Raw genomic sequence first — 25,836 nt, forward strand, 5'->3', positions numbered from 1 at the left:
GTCAGGATCCGAACAGGTGATCATAGATACCGCCGTAAGAGAATCGGTCTCAATAGCAATTGGAAGATCTGTCCATTGAAGGGCCGAAGATGGTCCCTCCATACAAGCACATAGCTCCGCTTCTAGCGCATCCCTGCAAGAATACAAAGCTCTGCACGCCGAAAAGATAATATCTCCATTTGAATTCCGCAAGATCATACCTGCACCAGCCATATCACTTGAGATAAAGGACCCATCTGTGTCAAGTTTTAGCCATCCTTGCTCCGGTTTCAGCCACCTGAGCGCCGGCCCAGCCTCTTTAACCAGACTTATGACAGATTCCGGTGAGATCTACACCTTTCCATTACCCGGGTCCATGTGTGTGTTCAGCTTGATGGCTATTAAAGACTCCAAATAACTCTGCAAAAAACGGATGGAAGCTTCCATAGGCGGAGCAGGTTTGAAGTGAATAATCCCATTCCGAATGTACCAACTCCTCCAGACGTCATCAATACCATGCAATGTTCAAGTTTGCTTAGTGGTGCTAGGACATGCAATAGCCATTCTTTGCCATTGTATATCACCAAATCAGCACATGGCAAATGCCAGATTTTGGCCATAGCAAGATATAAGTCTCGGCCAAATTGACAGCGCATAAAGGGATGGGCAAAAATTTTCACTGTTGGTGGAGCACCACAGTTCCAAATGTTCAAATATATTGCCCGCCTCCCTCTATCAGTTTGGACTTTTGGATGAGTTGGCTGGAGCATGAATTTAATATGGTATCTGAGTCAAGAGGTCTTGAGTTCAAGACCCTGTCAACGCAGTATTAAATAAACGATTCTGCGGCCTACATCGATCCCACGTCTAAGGACTAAAATAGCCTAGAATTCGGACTTTTGGATGAGTTGGCTGGAGTATGAATTCAATACTATATAAAAGTTTCGCTTGCATTCCTCCACCGGAACTGCTTCGCAGACGATAAATCTGTGCACGACCACTGCATGATACGCATCTAGCGGCCTGCTGCCTGCTGTTGCCATGCAATGGATGGAGCTGATTGCCTTGTCGTGCACACATCGTCTGCACACTATCGTGTGTATAGCACTGCTCGTCCTCCACCATGGTTCGGGATCTCTCTCTTGTGCTTTGTCTGTCAACACGACATTTCTTTGCCCGATGGTGCAGACGACACTCTAATTGATGGTTGTGAGCCGCGCACATATTTTGATGGATGGCTGCTGTAGCTCGTCGTACAACAATCGGGCATAAGAACATCTCCAGCCGTTGGCTCCTCAGGAGGTGCTAAAAATCGCCTTCTGGGGGCGAGCCGGCGCTAATCGCGCGTTGGGGGCGTGATGCTCTTCGGTCGCCGCGTTCACGTTTTTTTAAAACAAAATCCGGCACAAACAAAGCGCAAATTGAACCAAACTTCGGCGAGTTCATAACATTTTTGAAATATTTTACAGAAAAAATAACACTACTAGACTCGCCGTCGCCCTCGCCGTTCCTCGCCGCCCGCCGCCCGCGAAGCTCTATATGCCGAGGAGCCTGTAGAACTTAGTGTAGTCGCTGCCGCCGCCGTCGTCATCGCCTCCTCCGCGGCCGCCGTCCCTACTACTCCCCTGCCCAGGGTCGCTGAGGCGCGGCGGGTTGGACGGTCCGGGGGCGTCCTCGTCGTCGTCGGTGACGAGGATCACGACGCCGTTCTCGTCCTCGCGCCCACGCTAGCGGGCGGCTATCTCCTCCAGGACTCGGCGCTGCCGGACTATCTCGTCGCGGAGGTAGTCGTCCCGCGCCCACTTTAGGGCCTCCTCGTCGGAGAAGCCGCGCCGGACTATGGCCTCGTACTCCACGGGGAGGCCGGGCTTCACCTTCAGCCTAACGAGCCGGGCAGAGGTGGGGGAGGGCTCCGGCTTGACGGGGGGAGAGAGGGAGAGTCGGACGAGCGACCGTAGAGGAGGAGGACGCCGGGTCCATGCGTCTCGGCGTCCATGAGCTCCCACGCCGGCGGGAGAAGGAGGGGGGAGCGGGGTACTCCAGCCTGGGCGTGTTGCCGTCCTCGATGTACTCGAGGACGGCCTCCAGCGTGCAGCTGGGCACGTCCCACCATCGGCGGCGGCCGTCGGAGTTTTGAGCCTCCCGGAGGGCACGGCTTGGTGTGGCGGCGCCGGAAGTACTGCTCCCACAGCGGGCTATTGGGGACGTACCTCGGACCTTCCCTCGCCGCCTGCGGCAGAGAGGCGCGGATGCGGGCGATCTCCGCACGACGCGCCGCCCCGGTGGGCGGCGGTGGCACCGTGATCCCGTCGGCGCTGATCCTCCAAGCCCCGGCTACCCGCATGTCCGGCGGGACCGGGTACTCGGCATCATAGAGAAGTCGAGTTTTGTCCTCATGAAGGTGGCGGCGGCCGAAGGCGTTCGCCGCCGCGCCGTTGTGAAAGCGCTCGGCCATTGGATGGACTGGAGACGGCGAGAAGAGAGGGAGGAACGGGGGAGCCGGCGGTGGAGAGGCTGTGCGTCACCGGTGCGGGAGGGGTCGGCTTATATAGGCGGCGCTCGCGTGGCCGCCGTGTGTACGCATGGCGGGCGAGAGGACGCGCATCGTCCCGTCTTCATTGCGCCGTCCGTGAGGCACCAATGGAGGAGGCAGCGCGCGGCAGTTTTGGCATTGATTCCGCCGCGGGAACCGAGGCGATGAGGACGATGAAGCGACGAGAAGCGTCGAGTCGCTGCCAAGGCGGGCCCGCCGATTTTCGTGCCAAAAACGGTTCGGCCAGTGCCCCCAAGCGGCCCCCAGCGCACCGGGTTCGGTCTGGGTCCGCCCGCGCCATTTTCGGCCCGCGTCGGCGAAAAAAAAAAATCTTTTGAGACGTGACTGGGCTGATTTTTCGGTACCGGCGGTCGAAAAATCGTTTGGGGGGTCTTGTTGGAGGAACGGCTGGAGATGCTCTAAAACACGGTGCACCAAGCAGTGCTCTTTCGCTATCTACCGGATTGTTAGTCTGTACTGTGCTTGTGTTGTACACCAAAATGCATGAGCGGATCCTGCTAAAAATATACTGTGCTTGGGTAGAATGCTAGAGGAAACTTCAGATACGTCCATGCTTCCAAAGAGGTCAGTAATCTCAAAATACAATTTCTAGTATTCAGGATCGCCTTCTCCTACCGCTCCGGCTTTGCCTTGGGGCTCTGGTTGCCGGTTGGGAAGATCGGCGCGGCCTGGTCCCGTGGATTGCCGGTGTGGGGGCTGCTGATCTGTGTCCATAAAGGTAGCTGCCCTAGTGGTCTTCTCGTGCCAAACTAACGATCCACCTGTTTCCGATCCTCTTCGATCTGGCTGATGATGTGTTCAGGTTTCACTGCCGGAGATCTACAGATTAGCGCAAGACGCTTTTGATTTTCTGGATCAGATGAGATTTAGCCGTGCGCTTCCGTTTATCTACCCGCATGGCTTTAAGTGGGTGCGACGCAAAGCTTCACTTTTTATCAATACCATGGGACATGTCTATTTCTAGATTTTCATGGTATCGAGAGATGCGGAGATGTCATGGCGACTACGATTGATGGATCAAAAGTAATGGCGGAAAGATTCTTTGCATGCGATTAAGACTTGAGCTTTGTGTTTAGTGACTTGCAGCAGCAGCCTCGGCAAGTGGGGACGACAACACTGGAGGACTTTAGTCTTGGTGATGCCCATCGAGTACCGAGTCTTGATTCTATGGGTGAAAATTCAAAGTTTGGTCTTCATTGGTTGTGCCGAACAGTGATTTTGTTGAAAGCATAGTTTCAGAACTCGAACTTTCTGCAAGGTGAAAACCTATGATCATTGATTGGGCAACAACGATGCTTGTGCCCCGTTTTCTTCTTGGAGGTGTCGTCTTTGGAGTAACTGATCACTTCGCAGGATTTTTTACTTTTATTTTCTCTCTCTATTTGGCTGTGTGCATCCTCAGTGTCTAGTTGGACATGTTTTTTGTTGCACAGCCTGATTGTAATTGGTATCATCATGATATTAGTATATTCTTTTTGTCGAATGAAAAAAAAAGTATTCATATGAGCTGGAGAGCCAAATCAGTTTAAATAGTTCAATGCGGTCTCCCTTCGCAAAAAAATAATAAATAAGCAAAACTGGAATAATAATTCAGTTTGGTCTCGTATCGGATAGACGGCTCCAAACTTGACAGCCGAATCAAATTACAACACACTTGGCAGTCAAGTAGGTTCCGAATACAAAAGCAGTCCACAACCGATCATATGAAAAGAGAGAGAGAGAGAGAGAGAAACTAGGCGAGCCACGCTGCCATGGGCAACCGGCCGGAAGAAACAGCACCTCGGCGATGCCATGGATCGGATCTGCCCATGGACGTATTGACGGAGATCCTGCTGCGGCTCCCTCCGAGCTCGCGGCGCCGCGCCCGCCTCGTCTGCAGGCTGTGGCGCGACATCATCGTCGAGCGTGCCACGGATAGTTCGCAGGCTGTGGCCCTCCTCTGGGGCATCAGCTCCGGCGTCACCTACATCGCCGACGACCTCTCGTCGTCCTCGACGGGGGGATGCAAGGAGCTGTGGAGGAGCCCTAGCGGCCGCCCTGCTGCTACTAACTTGCACAACGACTAGCAGCTGGTCGGCACGTGCAATGGCCTGCTCTGTGTATGCTACAACGGTGGCGTGACGATCGGCGGCCGCATCTTCCTGGTCAATCCAGCAACGAGCGAGACGTTGTCCGTCCCCCCGCTGCCATTGTGGCAATGGCCATTTCCACCGGGAGTGCCTCTGCAAGTGGGAGTGGGATAGGGCGTACAGCTTCGCGTACCACCCGAAGACCGGGCGCTACAAGGTGGTGCACGTCCCCAGCAGCTTCGACGGGGTCTACGAGTACGCCGCCGTGCACGTTCTCACGCTCGGGGAGGGCGGGTGGCGGGAGGTTCCGGCCCCCCGTGGCGCGAGGTGCAACCTCAACGCCGGCATTATCAGCGTCGACGGCGTGACGTACTGGGTCAGGGGGCATGATCACAGCGCAAAAGATTTTCTCGTTCGACCTCGACAGCGACCACGTCGCCGCCTCCACCGTACCGTTGCCCTATATGCGGCGCAGACGCAGTGGCTACGACTGCAACCTGACGGAGGTGCACGGGAGGTTGGGACTCATCCTCCGCAGCCCCTCGTGGAAGACGGAAGCATGGGCGTGGCATGAGGAAGTGGGGAGGTGGACTCGAGTGGCCATCCTCGCGTGTGCATGTCAAGAGATCCCACGGCTACACTCTGCATGCGGCGAGTACTTCTTGATGTGCGAGGGGCAGTTGTCGTATTCCTACCTGCAGGATGGCACGCTGTTGCCGTCCGGGTTGAGGCTGCTGTCCAACTACGTGAATGTTATTCGGAAGGATAAGGGTACGTTGGTCGCCAAGATGAATGATGGGGGCTACAAATTTGAGTACCGGGCGTTTGCTTACGTTAAGACGTCGGAGTCGTTATGTGTTTACGCAGCCAAGTAGTGTCTAGTTAATGTTTACTTCCCTTTTCACTATATATTGTGTCCATTTGTCCACTGAAAAATCATAATCGAGGATGCAATGTTGAATATTTGCACTTTGTAGTTTGTGTTGCTATTACTCTTGTTTTTATGGGCCTCCTCATACTTTTCAGTCAAATTTTGACCATAGATTTGACTAGCAACATGTTATACGGCATATAAATTATGAATTTGACGCAAAATAAAAGGGGACTAATAAGCCTGGACGGAGCAAGTAGTAGCTTGTTTGAGTTATATTTCAACAACATCATGAAGATCAGTGACAATGATAACGGGTCCTTTGTCATGATTAACTCACATCTCTATGTTACTCAGGTCATTTTGATTCATAGGAAAAGTAGAAGAAAATCATAAAAACACGAATTTTTCCTATGATGACACTGTTGATCTGTTTGATTCAAAGGAATTGACCATAGAAAAAATGGAGAAATTTTGCTTCGTATTGATTTCAGAGGAAAAACAGAGAATTTTTACATTCCTATGCACAAAGAATAAGTATACAGTCATAAGTAGCATAGTATTAACTTCATCTTATCTTTGCATATAGTTTGATCTTAATTTGACCACGCCTTTTGGTATTCATGTGTTTTTTTATTCTTGTGAATCAAAAACCCAATTGTACAAATTCATGTGTGTTTCACAATCTCCGTTTTGCATATGGTACCATATCCTCACTACTGCAGAATTGTGCTATTAAGCCCCACATCATAAACGCTGGGCAAAAATTGTATGGATGTCAAAATATCACACAAAATTAGAAAATATCACATGGGCTTTGCTATAAAAATTGTGTGTAATGTAGCACACTGCTGCACACGGCTAGAAAAACGCAAACGTGTGTGATGCATTGCAGAAATTTTTCCATAAAAATATGTGTGATGTACCCTATCTCGCACACAATTTAAAGGACACAACTTTGTGTGATGCCTTACGCATGTTTTTTGCACAAAATTGTATGTGATGTCGCATATCATTGAACATAAATTTAAAAAGTAAATCATGTGTCTAAAAAAGATGACTAAAGTCTGAAAAACACGAAATTTGGAAATGACGAGCAATCAACTGTCAACAGATTGCGCCTTATGTGTGCTGATTCAATTATTCCTTCTGCATCATCTATTGATCTAACAAGTCAGCACAACACACATGCATCAACCTATTGTCATATCCCATGATAGTTTTGTAAGTCCCAAAGATCACCGGCTTCACTCTGAAATTAAAGGGAGACATAACTGATTACACAAGAAATCATATTGCTTAACACTGAATTCAAGGAATTTTAGACATGATAAGTGGAATACCGTCAATAAACGAGCATAGTACCCATACTCTTGCAACCCATTTGCACTTGTTCTAGCCATTTTCTCTATAGGTGATTGGTATTGTGCTAGTGGAATGCCATTCTCTCTTCTCTATGAAAAGAAAACCGAGCAAATGTTAGTCTTTTTAGCAAGTACTCTGGTTAGATAGGTGGAAGAGATTTACCGGATGAGTTTGATTTTTTGGACAACTTTATTTGTCTCCTTCTTCTTTTTATTGGGGTGCTGGTTGTCAAGCCATGATTTCTTTCATCTCGGATTCTTCTTCGGAATTTCTTTTTTCTTTAGGCAAGCGACATGTAGACAATCCTCTGGTTCTTTAGATATATCTTCAGTTGTGCATGTAGTAGTAGGAGCTTTTTCTTCAACTTGCTTCCTAAGAATCCTCAAAGCATCATCTACTAGTTTGATGCACTCTTTTGATGCAACTGCTTGGGAAGCTATGCCATGGAAATCGTGCATGAAAAACTTCAACTGTTGCCTATCTTCCGATCTAGGGTCTTCCAAAACAATGTTTCCATGACTGTTTTGAATAGTTCCACTTCGTGTTTCTCGAGTCCATTGCTTCAAAATATAGTGGCCTGGAAGATATTTAATATTCATGACATCAAGGGCTTTCAAAGCATGACTACACATACCAACTCTTTCAAATTGCCCACAATTGCATAGAACCTTTTGCTCTCCATAGTCTACTAGAACTTTGCATTCTTCTTCATATGAAAATTCCGGGTCAAGACTTGCAATCGCAACAGTATAAACATTGTGTTGCACCGATGGCTTGATGTATGTTGAGATGGATCTTTCATATTCATTCTGAAAATCTTCAAATATGCATGGTGTGTAAACTTTGCTCGCTTGTATTACCATAGGAGTCCTCATTATGACTCTAGGTAATTTTTTCCTAGATTCATATTCCTCATTTACCTCATTATCTCCTTTTCCTTGCACAACCCTCTCTATGTGCTTGAAAACCCGAAGGATGTCAAGAGCAGACTTTAGATGATCTTTCAAGTCACTGTTCAAGCTCTCACTTCATTGTGTGCTTCTCATGCCTATAGTGTAAGAATTCCTCATGTAACATCTTGCCCATTTCTCTTTTACTTTGTAGATGCTGTCCAACCAAGTTTGTGTTTTCACATTGCTTCTTATGGAATTGAAAGCGTCTTCAAAGGCTTCCTCTTCCTCATACTTGTACATGCAAGCACTGAAATCAGCAAGTACATTTGGTCCATCCTCGTCTTTTTTCTTATGAGGTAAGTGCCTGATGGAATTTTGCATTATGTGAAAAGTGCACAACCCATGCCATGCTTCGGTAAATACTGCCTGAATTGCATTACCCATTGCTACATCTTGATCAGTAAAGATTGTCCTTGGTTGTTTTTTGTTATGCACTGATAGGAACGTGTTGAACAACCATTTGAATGATTCAAATGTCTCATCATATAAAAGTGCAGCACCAAAAATGACCATTTCTCTGAAATGGTTGAAGCCAACAAACACATCAAAGGGTCTGTACTCTTTGTTTGTCCCAAATGTTGTATCGAAGGTAACAACATCACCGAAATGAGCGTAGTCAATTATCATCCTTGCATCAGCCCAGAAGATATTTGCTATATTTTCATCGCAATCTAGTTGCATGTCATATTCAAATGCAGGATTCTCATTCTTTTTATTTCTAAAATACTTGAGCATACTTCCATCTTCACCATATATCAGGTCCCTTTATCGCTTGGTTCGCAAGTGGTTCTTGCGATCACGACATGTGTAGCCAAGGTTCAGTGGACCACCAACTTGTCGACTTGCTAGCTCATGGGCTTTTCTAGGTACAATTCCTGAATCATCTGCTGTTTCAATTTCAAATGCTTGCAAGGCCGAAATCTTACTCTGTGATGGCATCAAGTGGCTTGTCCCAGGTAACTGCAAGACATGGTTGTGTTCAACAACTAACTCATGCACCTCATAATTTCCTGCTTCTCGGTCTATAGTAATTCCCATTCGAACATTGCAGCCGGTCCTTGTTTCTGCACGAGGACGCTTTGTACTATTATCCCTTTTGTCTTTTCTTCTGTAGCCCTCATTGGAACAAACATATCTTGTTGAAGTGATTACTCCATCGAGTTTGCTCTTGTTTTCATAATTTATCCTTACATCAAAACCAATATGACCTCCATAACATGTCCAAAAGTTCCATGTCTCTTTTGTGGAATTGAATTTCATACCAATCTGAGGCATCCAACTAGGAACCACATTTTTCCTATAAAAATTACACATAACTTATTTGTTTGTTTGTTTACACTACAATCATAAGGAGATATGACCTGAGAATTTAACAAAACTGTCAGTACCTGTTAGCATCCTCATTAGAGCTAGTCATATTCTCCATTAGACTTTCTCTTATTTTTTGTTGCTAGGAGAAGGACAACAAAAGGGAGATCATCTGCATTAATCTCCTGTAATGTTTTGGAAATCCCAGGTACTTGATGAGCAAATCATCTGTCTTACAAGTAAATATTTGAATATATTCATGCATTTTGTCTTGAGCTTGTCCAAAACAATAGAGATCATTTCTATTAAAATTATTTTTTCACTCTAACATAATCTAAAAGGTGCAGAAAATAAGTTTTGCATCTTGCCCTTATCATCCTCCATTTAAGAAAATAGTACCATAGCAAACTCAATCTACAAATTGTGTGCCTTGAGAACATGAATACAATCAGAGCATATGTCACATACCTTGAGATTAATTGTCTTCTTTTTTGTTGCTAGAAGAAGGAAGGCAAAAGGGAGATAATCTTCATCTCCTACGGATCAGCTTGCCTTGGTTTCGCTCTGAACATGGAGGATGATCAGAAGAAAGATAGGGCAAAAAGGAGTTGATCTGTGCCAGGGTTCGGCTCCTTATCTTGCCTTGGTTGCGCTCTGAACACGAAGGACGATTAGAAGAAAGATAGGGCAAAAGGGAGTTGATCTGCGCCAGGGTTCGGCTCCTTAGCTTGCCTTGGTTGCACTCTGAACATGGAGGACGATCAGAAGAAAGATAGGGCAAAAGGAGGAACAAGGAAGATGAGCGGGACAAAGGCAAAGAGATCGCTGTTTGGCGCCAAGGCGATTATCAGGGTGTGTTTTGTTTGGCGCCATTGTGAGTATCTTCGTGGTTCTGTTTGGCGGCAATCCTGCAGCCGTAGGAGATTTTGTACCACATAATTAGCTGTTTGTTTTCATTTATTAACAAAATCAAGTGGGGGTAGTGAGAGTCGTCAGATTTAAATGGACGGCTGATGTGAGTTGGTACAGTACCCGTGCAGTAACAACGTGATTGCAGAGGAGCCAAACCCGGATTTAGTAGCCTCAACTGAATCTGAGGTATATAGAAGGAAACAAACTAAAATTGCCATTTTACATAATTCATTGTATAGTATCTGCATGTACATTTCATCTTGTTTTTTGCGGGAATCAGCATGCATTTCATGTTAAGCGCATGCATTTAAAAGCATTTATTTTTCTTTAGAAAAAACATGGATGTACTAATGTTTTGATATAAAAACCTATTACAAATTTTTATACGTAAATATGACTAACTGTATCTTGTACATACAAGACAAGAGATAGGTGAAATCTTATTGGGGTACTATTCATGTGTTTGCTTGTTTTGTAGGATACAAATTATCATTTTCTTTCTTGAATAACTCATCTCCAGTAGGAGCCCATCTCCAACAAAAATAATAATCTGGGTATCACGCAACCTTTCGGTCATACAACCAATGGCACTCAACAATGATGTTTATGTAATATGGATGTAATTTTGGTTACTTCTCATGTTCTTTGTACCGCCATGATTTTTTTTTCGCGGAAATGATCCAGATATATTATTAAAGTTCACCGGAAGTACAAAGCACCTCAAACAAAAATAAAATTACATTGAGATTCTTAGACCACCGAACGACCACTACCACCACAAGAATGAGGTACCGACGCGCTGCTGTCGTCGCTCCCCTATTGGAGTCAGCTTGACCTTGTTGATGATAACCGAAAAATCTTCGTGCACGTGCCCCTAAGGACCAGGGCCCTGGAGCCGCGGTCGTCGTCGTTGAACCCATGAATATATCTGAAATACCTAACACCAAATATCCTCACATGACGCGAAATACCACCCCATGGAGACGGTAGGAATCTATGCCGGAGCTCCGTCGGTTATGTCTAGATGGGCGAACTCGAGGAGGATCGAAGTCCGAAAGATAAACTCAAAGAAGAAGTGCCGCCATCCACCTGAGTGCCGCACCTGTGAGGACTAAAAAACCCTGAACTAATCGACTAACGGAAGCGGAGGCGCCAAGATTCCCCTCCTCGTCACCATCCGTCGGAGCAGCAGTAGAGGGGAGGCGCCACGGTCTCGCCGGCGAAGTCTGGAGAGAAATCCTAGATTTTTTTGAACGATCACCGGAGAGGAGAGGATCCCCACCTGAATATATTGCTCAAGAAGCTGCCAAAGCCATGATTAGTTCTCAAGTTTATGCACTGCCATGATGTTTCCTGAATAAATCCGAAGTTTTTCCTAAAAAAACATGTCATGCCTCCCCGCAAAAACAAAACAAAACATGCATGCCGTTCTTGCCATGTATAAGCTGTGCAATGTAGCCCTCGTGTACTATAAATTAGGAAACACATTTGTGGGCGCATCGAGCTGGAGTTTTACTAATTATTAGGAGGAGAGCCAGTTATTGCGGTCCAAAATCGGACCCAAAGCTGGCAGCCGAATCAACATCCAAGTAAGCTATCGGATACAAAAGAGGTTGAAACCCACTAGGGCTCGTGTCTCCTATCCCCAATTACAGGAACGGCGACGACGGAAGATTCCAAAGTATGCTAGCACGAACATCGCCCGGGGATTCATGTTTCCCCACGGACGTGCTGGTGGAGATCCTGTTGCGGCTCCCGCCGAGCGCGAGGCGCCGCGCCCGCCTCGTCTGCAGGCTCTGGCGCGACGTCGTCGACGAGCGCACCACGGAGATGCAGAGCCGCGCCACGGCCCTCCTCTGGCACGCCGCCTCCACCATCGCCTACGTTGTCGACGACCTCTCGTCGTCTTCGACGGGGAGCTATAGCCTGCTGTGGAGCGGCAGGCTGCAGCTGGTCGGCACGTGCAACGGCCTGCTATGCCTCTGCGACGACGGCGGCGGCATCACCCTGGTCAACCCGGCAACGAGGGAGACGCTGCCCGTCCCGCGGCGGCCGCCGTGCGCCGGCCAACCATTCGGCGAGGACAGGAGGTGGCACAGGGAGTACAACTTCGCGTACCATCCGACGACGGGGCGGTACAAGGTGGTGCACGTCCCCTGCAGCAGCTTGAACCGGGCCCGCGACGCGGTGCACGTGCTCACCCTCGGGGAGGAGTGGCGAGAGGTGCCAGCCCCCGGTAACAAGAGGTGCAACCTCGACGGCGGCATTGTCAGCGTGGACGGCGTGACATATTGGGTCGCCGACGGCGGCGGCACCGCGAGGATCATCTCGTTCGACCTCGACAGCGAGCGCATCGCCGTCTCCGCCACGTCTTTGCCGTTTCTGCCCGCGAGGCACAACGACTACAGCCTGACCGAGGTCCACGGGAGGCTGGGGGTCATCGTCAGCAACCCGGCGGGGATGATGCAGGCGTGGGTTCGGAACAAGGAGGGGAGGTGGATCTGCCGGTACACCCTCGCGTGCCCCATGCACGAGATTCCACGGCCACACTTCGCATACGGCGAACACTTTTTGAAGTGTGAGGGGCAGTTGCTGTATGCGTACCCGCGGCAAGGCGCGTCGTCGCCGTTCGGCTCGAGGCTTGCGTCCAACATCGTGCAGGTCAATCACAGGGATAGGGGAGTGTTGGTCGCGAAGATGAACGGTGTGGGCTGGAGATTTAACTACCGAACCTTTGCTTACGTCAAGACATTGGAGCCATTAGGTGTTTATATGCGGCCGCAAAAATGTGCTAGTATTTGTTGAAGTTTTTGACAAGAAATACATGTTCATGTTCCATGTGCACATGCAATTTTTCGTCAAAATAAATAAATAAGCTCATGGCTTGTCAAAAAAGATATTTAAAAGGTGCTTCTATTTTGTATTGTAAATGTGGGGTACTTTTTCTCTATAAGTTTGGTTAAAGTTTACGAAACTTGACATCTGAAACACGGGCACATAATAATTATATGCACTATCTTATGTAATGGAGGGAGTATAATTTTATTGTACATTCATTGTAATAAAGGGCATTGCTCAATTCTTGGTAATCCCCTTCATTTAACTATACATTGCCGAGAGATACCCATACCCCCAGTAGCGACCTAACCTAGCGCCGCCGCCGCCCGTTGTTTCCTCCCTTCCTCCCCCTTCGTCACCCGCCGGGCGGGCGGCCGAGGGGCCCCGATCTTAGCCATCGGTCACTTCCCCTCCCATGCCTTCCCTTCGCCGCCGCTGGAGGAAGCCGCCAAGCTAAGCCCGGGCGGCTTACAGCGGTGGCGGAGGAGCCTCTCCTTCTCGTGAGCGAGGGTGGCGAGGGGCACCCGGACGAGCGGAAGTGCGCCCCCGGATCTGAGCCTCCGCAGCGGTGGCTCGCTCCCGACGGCGAGCGGCGGTGGATGAATAGTGTTGGAGCTGCTGCACCTGGCCGCGGCGCTGCGGCACCTCGGATCGGTGGCAGCGTGGAGGGCTTCGGTGGTCTGGTCGGCTGCGGGCGTGGTTGGCCCTCCGGTCAGATCTAATCTGGCCAGAGTGGATTGCTCGCTCCGCGGCGGTGCAGATCGATGGTGGTCCGTGCGCACGATGCGAGATGAAGTTCCGTCGAGTGGAACTGGGTGAAAACCTCATTCTCGGCTTGTTGCCAAGACCGGCGACGACGGCGCTCTTTTGTGTCGTTACCTTCTTGAAGGCATTGCCGTGAAAAAGCTCCTGACCTCTATCCGCTACCTTCGGGGGAAACCCTAGATCTGTAGATCGGATGACGACGGCGCTCTTGTATTGTTTCCCCACTACTAGGAAAAACCTTATCAGTAGCGCTGGTTTTTGAGCTACCAATAGCGCGGGCGCCAGCGCTACTGCTATGGCGCCATCGCTATTTTGTAGCAGTAGCGCTTGTTTAGGCCAGCGCTACTGGTAAGTTCAGATACTAGTAGCGCGTCACTGGAAAGCGCTACTGGTAAATGAGCGCTGCTGGTAATATTTTGGCCCGCGCCACTGCTAAAATTTATGGGTTTTTTTTCGTATTTTGGCATTGTACATGTTTAAACAGATATATCTTTTATACAATAGCAACTCATCATGAACTAGTCTGTTTAAATAGCATATTCATTACCACTTGTCATCACCACCAAACAATGTTCGTCAATGAGACATCATATAACAAGTTGGTCACTAGTCATAATCACAACTCCTCATCATCATCATCGTCACATTGTAGCACATAATAACACATTCTAGCTAGGACCTACTCCTCTCATAGGACCTACTCCTCTCATAGGACCTACTCTACCCTCTCTTAGGTAAAATATCATAAAACAAGATAGGCATTGACTCTCCATTAAGGAAAATGGACTCTCCATAATAAAGAACGGAGATCATCCTGTCTCCAAGTCTTGGCCTACGCACAATGTTGCTTCCAAGTAGCTCTCTACGATGGTCGAAACATTTTTTGAAATCATTTATTATCATGGCTTCCTCGCTTTTAGAAATCCGGTATGGACAGGAGTGATGTGGAAATTGCGGCTGACCTGGCCGTGGTGGCCGTAAGCTCATAACATCAACGCGACCTCTCGACAACATCAGATGAGGCACACAATCCATCAGGATTTTCTGTCCATAAATATAGTAATAACTTTGTAGTTAGCAATGTAGTTTAATTTTAGAAGAATTTATGCAAAAGATGCACGGATGTCGTAATAGTAGAAAATCTTACCATGTTTTCTCCATTGATGTTATCGTAGTTCAACACGTGCACTAGTGGCACGTATTGACCATAATATGGAGGAGTTTGATAATAGCTATTGTAATTCTCAAGATCAGTAAAAAATGCGATAAGACCATCTTTCTCCTTATAAGTTAATTGTGCTTCATCATTGTAGTAGTAGGTTCTGTCTACCATCTTCTGTATATTTTTTGAAGAATGAAAATAAGTTGTCAATGGAAATAAGCTGTCAACTATTTTGAAATAAACAATATAAATTACTTAATAAATATGTTTGAGAAACTCACACAGCGGTAGAACTGGAAGCGTGTCAACAAGGACCTAAATGGTCATATTCTTTTCGTCGATGTCAGGATCACCAAGATCGAAGGTGAGAAGCATATCCTCATGAAAATCATACGCCTTGCAAAGTGCTTTCCAATTCAGGCAACCAAAATTGGATGAGTTCACAAAATTGTTTAGATTTACAGAAAAATCATAATCATGATGGGTCCTTAGTTGAATTATCTTTGTCTCAATGCTTTCATGATCTTCAAAACCCATCTTCTCCAAGACATAGGTCTTGCATGGCATGGGATAATCTAGTTGAATTATAAAAGACGGAAATTACACGTTGAAGAAGCAGAGAAGTCGTGCAAAAATAACAAAAAACACTTGTCGTCGTTGCGTACCGTTTCAACATCGAAGGTCTCTTAGAGCTTGATGCTGAAGCGCCGACTTTCTACCAGGTGAGGCCTGTCGCACAGACCGCGCTCATCTTCGCAGTACTCGCACATACCGAATTCCCTTTCGTCGTCAGACATTTCCTAATAGGTAATTAATAATCCATCATCGAATACATATATAGTAGTTTGTAGCAAAATCATGATATAACAACTAAAACACCTAAAATTTGTAGTTTGTAGTAGTTTGTAGTAAAGATCGTCATCGAACCTAGTTTGTAACAAAGATTGTCATATAATCCATCATCGAATACATATATAGTAGTTTGTAGCACAGACCGCGCTCATCGTTTGTATTCAATAAGCAAATAACTAATAGGTAATTAATAATCCATCATCGAATACATATATAGTAGTTTGTAGCAAAGATCATCATATAATATCACTAATACATCTCAAATAATAGCTCCTCTAGGTTCAGTGGGCCGAGGTGGACACCCAAAAAGAAGGAATCATCACAGGATCATAGCTCCGGTGAGATCCTTGAAGAATCTGCCATGTATTGGAGAACCTGCTGTCCGCCAACGCAACCATGTAGCGCTGGACGTGCGCGTCCTCCTCCGTGACACGGTGTTGTACCACCTGCGCGGGGGACTCAAGCCTCTGCACCGATGCAGGCCCACGTGACCGCTACCAAAGACGCTCCGGGTCGACGACGGGCTGGCTCCTCACTAAGTTGCACTCACCAGAAGGTAGCACAACCCAGTACCAGCCCGGTGGAGCCTAGTCCCGGACATGGCCCCTCTGCTCAAGCAGGCCTCCTCCGCCGAGTCGATGACGAGGATGCGGGATAGGCATCGTTGACGTCGAGAACAAAATGCTTAATTATGAAAACAAAGTTAATAAATACTCAGCAAAATTCGGCATGACCTTTGCTAAAAGTAGGACATATCGAGCGCCTGAAATTTGCCAGAACGTAAACGAATCAACATTTCTGGCAAAACATAGGCCACTCGGAAAAACATGACATGACCAAAATGTGACATGTTCAAAATATGACATGTCCACTGCAAATTTGCATATAGCAGGAAAAATTGTTTTAACTAAAAAAATAACAACAATTGTTTTAACTAAAAAATACCTAGAATTCTGTTAACTACACCTAAAACAACTAAAACACCTAAAATTCTGTTAACTACACCTAAAACAACTAAAACACCTAAAATTCTGTTAAATACACCTAAAACACCTAAATTCTATTAACTACACCTAATTAAAAACCTAGCTAAATTTCTGTCCTAACTTTAAAACCTAGCTAAAATTAAAAACATAGGGTTCATACGAATTAACTAGGGTTCATACTACCTAATCTGTCCTAGCTAGGGTTCGATCATAACCTACATTATTCTAAGAACCTACATTTTTCAACTATATAGGATTCAAATTAACTACTCTCTAATAACTATAACTAGGGAGGGAGGAGTACCTCTCGGTGGAGGAGGGCCGGTGCGGGGGGCGGCCGGCAGGGGAGGAGGGCCGACGCGGGGAAGGGGGGCCGGAGTACGACGCGGGGGCGACGGCCGGATCGGGGGATTGAGGGATTCTGAGCGTGTGATGTGAGTGAGTGAGAGGGGAGGGGCGCGCGGGCCGACGCGGGAGGAAGCAGAGGTGGGCTTAGCAGCAGCGCGGGGGAGGAGGCCCAGCGCTATAGCTAAAGCTACAACAGGGGGCCGAGAGCGTGGCCCATCAACAATAGCGCTGGCCGGGAAATCCCGCGCTACTGCTAACATGCGCTTGCAGCGGTGGTGTTGTCCGGCGCTACTGCTAAATAGCAGTAGCGTGGGGATTTTAACCAACGCTACTGCTAAATGTCTACCTATAAGCATTTTCCTAATAGTGCCCCCTTGAGGGCATCATTCTTGGAGGTGTACACGGGCTCGAGGGGCCAGTGAACGGCTTCTTTGATGGAGTGGTGCTTCATCTTACTCATTGACGGCGGTAGATCTTGGCGGTGGGGCGCAGTGGATACTTGGCGTCCAATGCGCGCAGATGGACTCGCACAGGAGGAGGACACTGCCTGGCGTCATGGTGGTGTTGATGGTAAAGAGGCCTGGCAAGATCGGTGTATTAGCTTCTGCTCTGAAGATGGATTGGTGAAAGACGGCGGCAACGACACATGAGAGTGCGTCGGACCGGTTTGTACCCCAAACCCAGTATGTGGCTCGGTTGGGGCTTCCGGCTTTAGATGTTATGCTTTGGTGCGATGTCTGTTTGGTATTAGGTTCGGACTATCGGCACCCCTTCATCTAGTGAATAGGAGTAGCGACAGTTGTCGCTAAAATGGTGGCTTCAGACTACCTGATGTACTACTTTGTAAGGTTTTTATGAATAATTAATAAAATGACTGCATGCATCGTTCAGATTCAAAGGCCAGGGATAATTCTTCTTTTTTAGAAAAAAATATACATCTTCTAATATCTCTCTCTTGTATTAAATATACCAAAGTCAATCGATATGAACCCTGTACCGCATATTTTGAACCTTGAAGGAAACAAACAAATAGTAGCACTTTACATAATCCATAATATAGTATCTATATGTCATATTAAGTACATGCATTTTGAAGCATTTAAAAATGTAAAAAATGTAATATTTTGACATAAAAGCTTGTTACAAAGTTTCATCTCGAAATGTGACTAAATCTTGTACATAAAAGACAGGAGATAGGTTAGTACTGTTCATTTTTTTTGTTTGTTGGCTTTATAGGACACATCGTATCAAGATTATATGTGAATGCAATGGATGGATAGTACTTTTACAGTTTTCCTACGGGTACTGCTACAGAAACGATGGGATGTGTCCCATTTCTGCACAACAACATATAGCAGTCGTCCATCACCTCAGTTCACGTGGGCCGCAGCCACCGATCACAAGGTCGTATGAAAATCGTCTGGCAAATTCTCGTGTGCACAATAATTTGCTATTCCTATCTGGGGTCCAAATTTGGAAGTACTACCTTGGACTTCAGCCAGAGAAACTCAACATTGGTAGATAGGCTCTGAATCTCTGAATTGACACAAGGAGCATACATGTTTCAGCGGCCTTTGTGCACAGCTAGCGTTGTCTTCAATTGTGTTCTTTGTGTTTTATATATCGAGCCACGATCAAGTATTTGACCAACTCCACTGTATTGATCTACAAGATTGCTACTGTGCATGTTTACTCTAAGAGCATGTATAGCCGGGCGTCCAAAACCGGCCTGAAATGCGTGGTCCGTCCGATCACTGACCGGTCACGAAAATTTAATCCAAACAGATGCCTCAAACGTGTCTCAAACTCCCGGGCCGACCAGCACCCCTTATATCCAGCCCAAATATGCGGCGGATATGAGGCGCTCGGGCGCGTCCGCCATGTAGGACTGACGATGGGGACCCATGCCGAATCGCCTGGAAGCCCACCGGTCTGGCGGACGCTTCCTTCGTCGCCGCGGTGTGAACGCCGCTCCGGCTCGCCGCCCGAGACCATTTAGGCCGGCCGGCGTCCCCAGACCCCCATCCACCTCCTCCCTCCGTGTGATGCCACCCGAACCCGTCCACCTCCTCTACATAGCTCTCCCATACTCTCCGGCATCGCCATGGTTCGACAGAAGATCACCACATACGCTATGCTCACGCCGGAGCGCCGGGAGCAGATCGCGGAGGAGATCCAGGCAAGGCATGCCGCCCCGCATTGCTGCTGGGCTGTCTCCAGACTTGCCAGAGCCGGAGGAGGAGGAGGCAGAGCAGCTGCAAGAAACAATGGAGGTGGTGGATCCGGAGGAGGACGAGCCAGAGCAGCCTGCTTCGGGGTTCAACATGGTGGAGGCGGAGGCGGAGTTCGCCATCGCCCAAGCCGCGGAGATGGCAGAGCAGCAGGCCATCCTGGAGTCCATCTAGGATGAGGCCTATGTGGAGGCCAACCAACGGTTCCTCGGACAGGAGCAGGCGGTGTCTGATGCGCTCTTCGCAAAGCTCGACGCGGAGATAGAGGAGGACTAGGCTGGAACGGAGCAGCCGGAGCTGCAGCTGCCACCCATGCTGCCGGAGCCAGCCACGGAGATAGTCGACATCTCCGACAAGGAGTAGCTACATGATCTACTTAGTGCATAGGTTTTCGGAAATACTAACGACCACACGTGTGGGCGTTTGCATCTTGCCCACACGCGTGGATCCGCATCCGTTTGTGGGTGCACGAATCTTGGCATGTTTGTGGTGCCACGTAGGACTGGACTGGTGTGTGGGCATTCACCTAGTCGCCTACACGTTCGTTTCACCACACGGAGGGGCCGGTATGTGGGCGTTTAGCAGTTCGCCCACACATCAGTTTTCACTCACGTACAGGGGCTGGTGTGTGGGCATTTATCAGTTCGTCCACACGCTCGTCTCCTCTCCCACACCCAAAGCTGTCACTTGCCATGTGTTTTACAGGGTACATGGCAACTTCCCTAGTGTGTTCATAAGCAGATGGCAACTCTCTCTTTATCCGAACATGTTATTTTGCCATGTCTTTCTGTAGCACTACACGGCAACTGCATAGTGTTAGTAGGTGACAACTCCTAAAATTTTTAAATCATGGCAATGTAGTAACCCATACCATACATGGCAACTGCCTAGTGTTAGTAGGTGGAAACTCCTAACGTTTTCAAATCATGGCAACTGTAGTAACCAGACCATACATGGCAACAACTGCAGTAGTCCAAAAAATGGCATCTGACACTTGACTTGAGATGGCAACTGCAGTTGAGCAACCATGGCAAATGTAGTTGTCAGACATGGCAACTGTAGTACAACAACATGGCAATTGTAGTACAGCAACATGGCAACTGCAATTAAACGGACATTGAAGAGGGTCCAGACCATAGCAGCTGCTGAAGGAAATATGCCCTAGAGGCAATAATAAAGTTATTATTTATTTCCTTATATCATGATAAATGTTTATTATTCATGCTAGAATTGTATTAACCGGAAACATAATACATGTGTGAATACATAGACAAACAGAGTGTCACTAGTATGCCTCTACTTGACTAGCTCGTTAATCAAAGATGGTTATGTTTCCTAACCATGGACAAAGAGTTGTTATTTGATTAACGGGATCACATCATTAGTTGAATGATCTGATTGACATGACCCATTCCATTAGCTTAGCACCCGATCGTTTAGTATGTTGCTATTGCTTTCTTCATGACTTATACATGTTCCTATGACTATGAGATTATGTAACTCCCGTGTGCCGGAGGAACACTTTGTGTGCTACCAAACGTCACAACGTAACTGGGATTATAAAGGTGCTCTACAGGTGTCTCCAAAGGTACATGTTGGGTTGACATATTTCGAGATTAGGATTTGTCACTCCGATTGTCGGAGAGGTATCTCTGGGCCCACTCGGTAATGCACATCACTATAAGCCTTGCAAGCATTGCAACTAATGAGTTAGTTGCGGGATGATGTGTTACGAAACGAGTAAAGAGACTTGCCGGTAACGAGATTGAACTAGGTATTGAGATACCGACGATCCAATCTCGGGCAAGTAACATACCGATGGCAAAGGGAACAACGTATGTCGTTATGCGGTTTGACCGATAAAGATCTTCGTAGAATATGTAGGAGCCAATATGAGCATCTAGGTTCCGCTATTGGTTATTGACCGGTGATGTGTCTCGGTCATGTCTACATAGTTCTCGAACCCGTAGGGTCCGCACGCTTAAAGTTCGATGACGGTTATATTATGAGTTTATGTGTTTTGATGTACCGAAGGAGTTTGGAGTCCCAGATGAGATCGGGGACATGACGAGGAGTCTCGAAATGGTCGAGACGTAAAGATCGATATATTGGACGACTACACTCGGACATCGAAAAGGTTCCGAGTGATTCGGGTATTTTCGGGAGTATCGGGGAGTTACGGGAATTCGTATTGGGCCTTAATGGGCCATACGGGAAAGGAGAGAAAGGCCTCAAAGGGTGGCCGCACCCCTCCCCATGGGATGGTCCGAATTGGTCTAGGGAGGGGGGGCGCCCCCTTCCTTCCTTCTCCTTTTTCCTTCCCTTTCCTTCTCTCCTACTCCTACTACTTGGAAGGCCTCCTAATTCTACTAGGAAAGGGGGAATCCTACTCCTGGTGGGAGTAGGACTCCCCTAGGGCGCGCCATAGATAGGGCCGGCCCCTCCCCTCCTCCACTCCTTTATATACGTGGCCAGGGGGCACCCCATAGACACAACAATTGATCTCTTGATCTCTTAGCCGTGTGCGGTGCCCCTCTCCACCATAATCTACCTCGGTCATATCGTAGCGGTGCTTAGGCGAATCCCTGCGTCGGTAGAACATCATCATCGTCACCATGCCGTCGTGCTGACGGAACTCTCTCTCAAAGCTCGGCTAGATCAGAGTTCGAGGGACGTCATCGAGTTGAACGTGTGCAGAACTCGGAGGTGTCGTGCGTTCGGTACTTGATCGGTCGGATCGTGAAGACATACGACTACATCAACCGCGTTGTGCTAACGCTTCCGCTTTCGGTCTACGAGGGTACATGGACACACTCTGCCCTCTCGTTGCTATGCATCACCATGATCTTGAGTGTGCGTAGGAAATTTTTGAAATTACTACGTTCCCCAACAGTGGCATCCGAGCCAGGTTTTATGCATTGATGTAATATGCACGAGTAGAACACAAGTGAGTTGTGGGCGATATAAGTCATATTTCTTACCAGCATGTCACACTTTGGTTCGGCGGTATTGTTGGATGAAGCGGTCTGGACCGACATTACGCGTACGCTTACGCGAGACTGGTTTTACTGCCGTGCTATGCACACAGGTGACTAGCGGGTGTCAGTTTCTCCAACTTTAGTTGAATTGAGTGTGGCTACGCCCGGTCCTTGAGAAGGTTAAAACAACACTAACTTCACAAACTATCGTTGTGGTTTTGATGCGTAGGTAAGAACGGTTCTTGCTCAGCCCGTAGCAGCCACGTAAAACTTGCAACAACAAAGTAGAGGTCGTCTAACTTGTTTTTGCAGGGCATGTTGTGATGTGATATGGTCAAGACGTGATGAGATATAAGTTGTTGTATAAGATGATCATGTTTTGTTGAAAGTTATCGGCAACTGGCAGAAGCCTTATGGTTGTATCTTTATTGCATAAGATACAAGAGCCAAATAATTGCTTTACTTTATCGCTATGCGATAGCAATAGTTGCAAGAGCAATAGTTGGCGAGACGACCATGTGACGACACATTGATATAGATCAAGATGATGGAGATCATGGTGTCATGCCGGTGACGATGGAAATCATGACGATGCTTTGGAGATGGAGATCAAAGGCACAAGATGATGATGGCCATATCATGTCACATATTTTGATTGCATGTGATGTTTATCTTTTATACATCTTATTTTGCTTAGTTCGGCGGTAGCATTATAAGATGATCTCTCACTGAATTTCAAGGTACAAGTGTTGTCCCTGAGTATGCACTATTGTGAAAGTTCTTTGTGCTGAGACACCACGTGATGATCGGGTGTGATAGGCTCTACGTTCAAATACAACGGGTGCAAAATAGTTGCACACGCGGAATACTCAGGTTAAACTTGACGAGCCTAGCATATAACAGATATGGCCTCGGAACACGGAGACCGAAAGGTCGAGCGTGAATCATATAGTAGATATGATCAACATAGTGATGTTCACCATTGAAACTACTCCATCTCACGTGATGATCGAACATGGTTTAGTTGATATGGATCACGTGATCACTTACAGGATTAGAGGGATGTCTATCTAAGTGGGAGTTGTCGGTGTCAAAACCGGCGGATCCCGGGTAGGGGGTCCCGAACTGTGTGTCTAGGCCGGATGGTAACAGGAAGCAAGGGACACGAAGTTTTACCCAGGTTCGGGCCCTCTTGATGGAGGTAAAATCCTACGTCCTGCTTGATTAATATTGATGATATGGGTAGTACAAGAGTAGATCTACCACGAGATCGGAGAGGCTAAACCCTAGAAGCTAGCCTATGGTATGATTGTTGTTCTATATGTTGTCCTACGGACTAAAACCCTCCGGTTTATATAGACACCGGAGAGGGTTAGGGTTACACAAAGTCGGTTACAATGGCAGGAGATCTACATATCCGTATCGCTAAGCTTGCCTTCCACGCCAAGGAAAGTCCCTTTTGGACACGAGATGAAGTCTTCAATCTTGTATCTTCATAGTCCAGGAGTCTGGCTGAAGGTATAGTCCGGCCATCCGGACACCCCCTAATCCAGGACTCCCTCAGTAGCCCCTAAATCAGGCTTCAATGACGACGAGTCCGGCGCGCAGATTGTCTTCGGCATTGCAAGGCGGGTTCCTCCTCCAAGTACTTCATAGAAGATTTTGAACACAAAGATAGTGTCCGGCTCTGCAAAATAAGTTTCCACATATTGCCATAGAGAGAATAATATTTACACAAATCTAATCTGCTGACGTATTCCGTAGTGTGATGCACCACGGCCAAGCCTTTATTCGAATCGTTTTATTATCCCACCTCAGTGCGTCATGCGAGGTGGTTTCCTTGGCACGTCTTGTTAAAGCAGAGATCATGTCCCCTTATTCCAGGATTCTCATCAATACGGGCGTGGGTAACCCAACCGCGCCATTGATTACAGCGCTTGGAGATAAGCGAGTTTTACCAGGCTGGTGGGGACACGTAGTTGCGTCCACCCATATAAGGGGATAAGGATCCACCTTTTCACCTACGCCTTCTTCCTCCTTTGCCTATCCATTTTCACGCACTCGAGCTCCAGCGCCCAAATCCGCACTCCCCACCTCAACCTTCTCCAGCCATGTCCGGAGCGGGAGGCAAGTTGATGGTCTCCTCCGTCACGGAGGGACACATCAAAAAACTGAGGAAGGCTGGATACTTGTCTAACGACATCGCGTATCGGCTTCCCGAAGAGGGGCAGCTCCTTCCCACCCCAAGGCCCCATGAGAGGGTAGTGTTCCTTCCCCACTTCCTCCGCGGACTGGGCTTTCCTATCCACCCATTCGTCCGGGGACTCATGTTCTACTACGGCCTGGATTTCCATGATCTGGCCCCGAACTTCATCCTCAACATCTCGGTGTTTATCGTCGTGTGCGAGGCTTTCCTCTGCATCCGCCCCCATTTCGGCCTATGGCTCAAGACTTTCAATGTCAAGCCGAAGGTGGTGTGCGGCAACCAGGCGGAGTGCGGAGGCGCCATGGTGGGCAAGATGCCCAACGTCTTATGGCTCGAGGGCTCCTTTGTGGAGACCCTGAAGGGGTGGCAATCGGGGTGGTTTTACATCACCGAGCCGCGCGACCCTGAGTGGGTCGCAGCCCCCGAGTTCCGGTCCGGACCCCCAACGCGGCTCACGTCCTGGAAAGAGACGGGCCTGTCGTGGGGCAGAAAAGGAGAGGTGACTGGACTGCAAACATGCATCCAAACCCTGGTGGACAAGCAGCTCAAGCTTGTCAACATAGTCCAGGTCATGCTCATCCGCCGGATCCTCCCGTGTCAACAACGGGCCTTCAATCTGTGGGAGTTCAACCCGGCGCAGCACCGAACTTTGAGCAGGCTCTTCGACACGACGTACGAAGATGCCTGGAAGGTGCTTTTCAAGGGCGCCGAGGCTCCCGCATCCGTTACCGAGGATCGCGGATTCAGCGCGCAGCGTCACGCTAGCGCGGTAAGTTGTTTGTACCTTTTACAGGGTATTAGTTTTTCATAGTTTAACTCTATGCGGGATCTAAGTTCCCTTACCTTTGACAGGTTTGGCAGGCAAAGTCCGGATAGATCGAATGTCCGGCTCCTTTGCCCGAAGACCCAGCCGATGCCCGCTTGGCGAAGCTGCTGGTTCCGGCACCCTATGTGGTGCCGGAGAAGAAGGCCACGAAGAAGGCCACGGGGACTCGAAAAAGTGCCCGGCGCCAGGAGGTGTCGGGTTCATCATCCGACGGCTCCAAGGCGCATTCCTCCCGTGAAGACGAGGAGGAGGAAGAAGAGACCTCTCCTCCTCCAGCGGGGGGAGAGAAGAAAAGGAAGGCCGCCCTCACCGGGGAGGCCGAAGGATCCAAGAAGGGGAAAACCCTTCCTCCGGACTACTCCACCGACGCCGGCGATAGCAGAGAGGAGTGGCCGCTCAGGGCCAAGCCCCTGGCAAAATTGTAAGTATTCGGATACCAGAGTAATTCATAGTATTCCTTTATTGCACAGCTTTCCCTTATGTCGAATATGATTATGCAGCCCACCCAAAGACCGGCTCGACGCGTCGTCGAGCGGTTCACTGGACTCGTCGGATGTGAATTCGCTTCCGACGGCCACCTCCCCCCGCCCTACGGACGACGCCGAAGTATTGTCCCAACAGGTTCCAAGCCAG

The 25,836-nt window shown here is 48.1% G+C and overlaps 1 protein-coding gene and 2 pseudogenes across 1 annotated transcript; 2 read left to right on the forward strand and 1 right to left on the reverse strand.

Annotated features, from left to right (window-relative positions):
- The first annotated feature begins 4,284 nt into the window (after positions 1-4,284).
- LOC147972300 (uncharacterized) lies at positions 4,285-5,477 on the forward strand (annotated as a pseudogene).
- Positions 5,478-6,977: 1,500 nt separating this feature from the next.
- On the reverse strand, positions 6,978-9,105 carry LOC147972301 (protein FAR1-RELATED SEQUENCE 5-like; annotated as a pseudogene).
- Positions 9,106-11,598: 2,493 nt separating this feature from the next.
- LOC147972302 (F-box protein At1g52495-like) lies at positions 11,599-13,375 on the forward strand. The gene has a single exon (XM_087523027.1). The coding sequence runs from the start codon at positions 11,695-11,697 to the stop codon at positions 12,814-12,816; it is 1,122 nt and encodes a 373-aa protein (XP_087379153.1). The 5' UTR covers positions 11,599-11,694; the 3' UTR covers positions 12,817-13,375.
- Positions 13,376-25,836: the final 12,461 nt, after the last annotated feature.

Source organism: Triticum urartu, chromosome 5A (assembly GCF_056163025.1).
Source record: "Triticum urartu cultivar PI428250 chromosome 5A, HENAU_Tu73, whole genome shotgun sequence".
In the NCBI taxonomy this organism is placed as follows: domain Eukaryota; kingdom Viridiplantae; phylum Streptophyta; class Magnoliopsida; order Poales; family Poaceae; genus Triticum; species Triticum urartu.